The sequence below is a fragment of the Seriola lalandi genome, unplaced genomic scaffold (assembly GCF_002814215.2).
Source record: "Seriola lalandi dorsalis isolate HSWRI2012SDOR001 ecotype SW California unplaced genomic scaffold, Sedor1 jcf7180002054464, whole genome shotgun sequence".
In the NCBI taxonomy this organism is placed as follows: Eukaryota; Metazoa; Chordata; class Actinopteri; order Carangiformes; family Carangidae; genus Seriola; species Seriola lalandi.
Window position 1 is genome coordinate 408,167 of NW_019525017.1, and position 2,430 is coordinate 410,596.

The 2,430-nt window shown below is 42.1% G+C and overlaps 1 protein-coding gene across 1 annotated transcript in view; it reads left to right on the plus strand.

Moving 5' to 3' along the window:
• Positions 1-2,430, plus strand: part of LOC111658665 (voltage-gated potassium channel KCNC1-like) — a 51,465-nt gene that overhangs the window by 29,222 nt on the left and 19,813 nt on the right. The window contains exon 4 of the mRNA XM_023411246.2: positions 1,487-1,681. Coding sequence (XP_023267014.1) covers positions 1,487-1,681 — 195 coding nt within the window. The remainder of the gene's footprint in view (positions 1-1,486; positions 1,682-2,430) is intronic.

Here is a 2,430-nt window from a genome sequence, read left to right on the forward strand (position 1 = left end):
AAAAAGAAGAACAAACATATCCCTCGAGCACCCCAACCAGGATCCCCCAACTACTGCAAGCCAGATGCCCTGGCCATGGCTACTGCCTCACCTCAAAGGATCTTGGGAAATGTCCTAGGTGGAGTGATGGGTTCTGGAGGCATAGGGGGTGACTGTCCTCTCGCCCAAGAAGAAATTATAGAGATTAACAGAGGTGAGAGATTTAATTTTTCATAGCTCACATTTTTACACTCAAAGTAAATTGGGTAAAAATTGACTAACAGGCTTCTGGGAAATTTACTTACTTACGGTTTACTGATGGCAGTTTTAGGCATGCATGCTGATGTTTTCAGAGGTCCAGTGGAGGATTAGAGTGCCAAAGAGAGAGAAATGCGAGTACTATCAGGAAGTGATGCATAGTTGATTCTGGATCCACCCTGAAGAAATCACTGGCCCATCAGAACTCATGTGTAATTTATGATCAACTGGTTGGTCCACGGTCGCCTTAAGGCACCCATCTGTCAGTGAAGAACAAACACTGTAGAAGTAGAATGAACTCAATTATCTATTAAAACAGCTTAATGCATCTCAATTTGGGCTGACTGCGGATATTTATCTCTGGCATTAGCAGTAAAATCAGGAGGGGAGGTAAATTGGCTCTTTGTTTGCCCTTTACATGCTTCGGTCATACGCAGCAATAATGCACCTTTAATGCATTACTTTACTGCCTGAGTCATCAGACAGAAAATATTGGTTTTATCAGTGCTTTTACTACATCCTGTCTGCTTGGCTGTCTTCCAGTCTGCAAAGGTTTCTCGTAGGTTGTTAGTAGATTTATTTATTTTTTTTAGCAGGAAGTTTTATTAGTCAAAATTGTCTCCAAGACTGTTTTGCAGTAATATCACAACAAACAACAGCATATTGTACTGTATTTTAACTTAATGTCTCTCTGTGTGTGTATTGTCTGAAATAGTCATCCCCGATCATAACTGAACAATTGTGACCACTCAACATCTTTGACAGTTTTACAGAGTCATCCTCTGTCATATACAAATGTAATGATTACTTTTGATTAATTATTTGGTTGATAAAATGTAAAAAAAGAATAATGCAAATGCCCTTCACAAGATTTTTGGCTAATTAACAGCAAGAAACATCCAAAATATCAATATTCAGTGCTAATAAATGTATATGAAAAACAAAAGTTAAATTTTAAATGACGAATTGTTTTAGCACTTGTTTAATTATAGTGACCCTACGGCACTGTGTAACAAAACTTAAACAAAATTTAAATATTTTGAAATATCTGCAATAACCCTACTTGTTGTTACAGCTCTTTGACTATTACCAGACCTCATGATGTCAGTCTGCAATACAAAATGCATTGCTTTATTTTGTCAGACTTGATCAATGAAAAAAAGTAATAGAAATTTATCTTCAGCATGTGTGTGAAACAGTATTTTCCCCTCTATGTCGCCCCACCCCCACCGCTCTCCCTTTCCTCTAGATTCCAAGCAGAACGGTGATGCAGCCTCGGCCGCCCTGGCTAATGAGGACTGCCCCACCATCGACCAGGTGCTGAGCCCAGACGAGAGGAGCCCTATTGGGCGTGGGCCTACCCGGGAACGCTACCAGCAGGACCGCGCCTGCTTCCTGCTCAACACCAGGGAATTCCGTGCCACAGATGGGAATGTGCGGAAAGGTACGTTTCACATCAGGAGACAGACACATAAACATGCACATCTTCTGTAAAAAGATCCACACAGCAAGATGCCAGGCACAACATACTGTAAGCATGTATGCTATTTATGTCCGGTGTGCATCCGGTGCAGATAAGCACACACAGGTTACTGCATGTACATACGATCAGATTCAAACACTCAGGAAAGATGGTTTGGACGGGAGAGCTTACATGAACATGACTTTTGGAAGCCTCAGCTACCGATAGAAGGCTCCGGTCACAGCAAGCAGGAAAACGTACACACATATACAGTCATACAACACACGCACATACACTCAGCTCTTTTGCTCTGCTCTGTTTGTTTCCACCTCTTCACATTCATGTTGTCTGTATTTCCATCACCGCTTGGTATTATATTTTATTTCTTGTGTCAGACAAGATTTTCTGTCCCTCTACCTCTCTTCTTTTTCTTTCTCTCCTCACTCCCTCAGTCATGTCTTCCATTTTTTTCATGGTGTCTCCGAAGTTTGTCGTGTATCCCATGATGTCACATTCATTCATGCTCATGAACGATCTCAGTCTTTCTCTGTCTTCTGGACTCAGACAGTTGACCATGCATTAATTTACTTCTCGTCACTTCTGTTTCTCCCTCTCTGTTTCTCTCTCTCTCCTGCCTCACGTCTTCCTTTTCTTTTGGCTTGCCGCCCTGCCCTCTCTCCCACCCTCTGTAATGACTCCCCCACCCACCACTCCCCCTCTAACCTGCACAC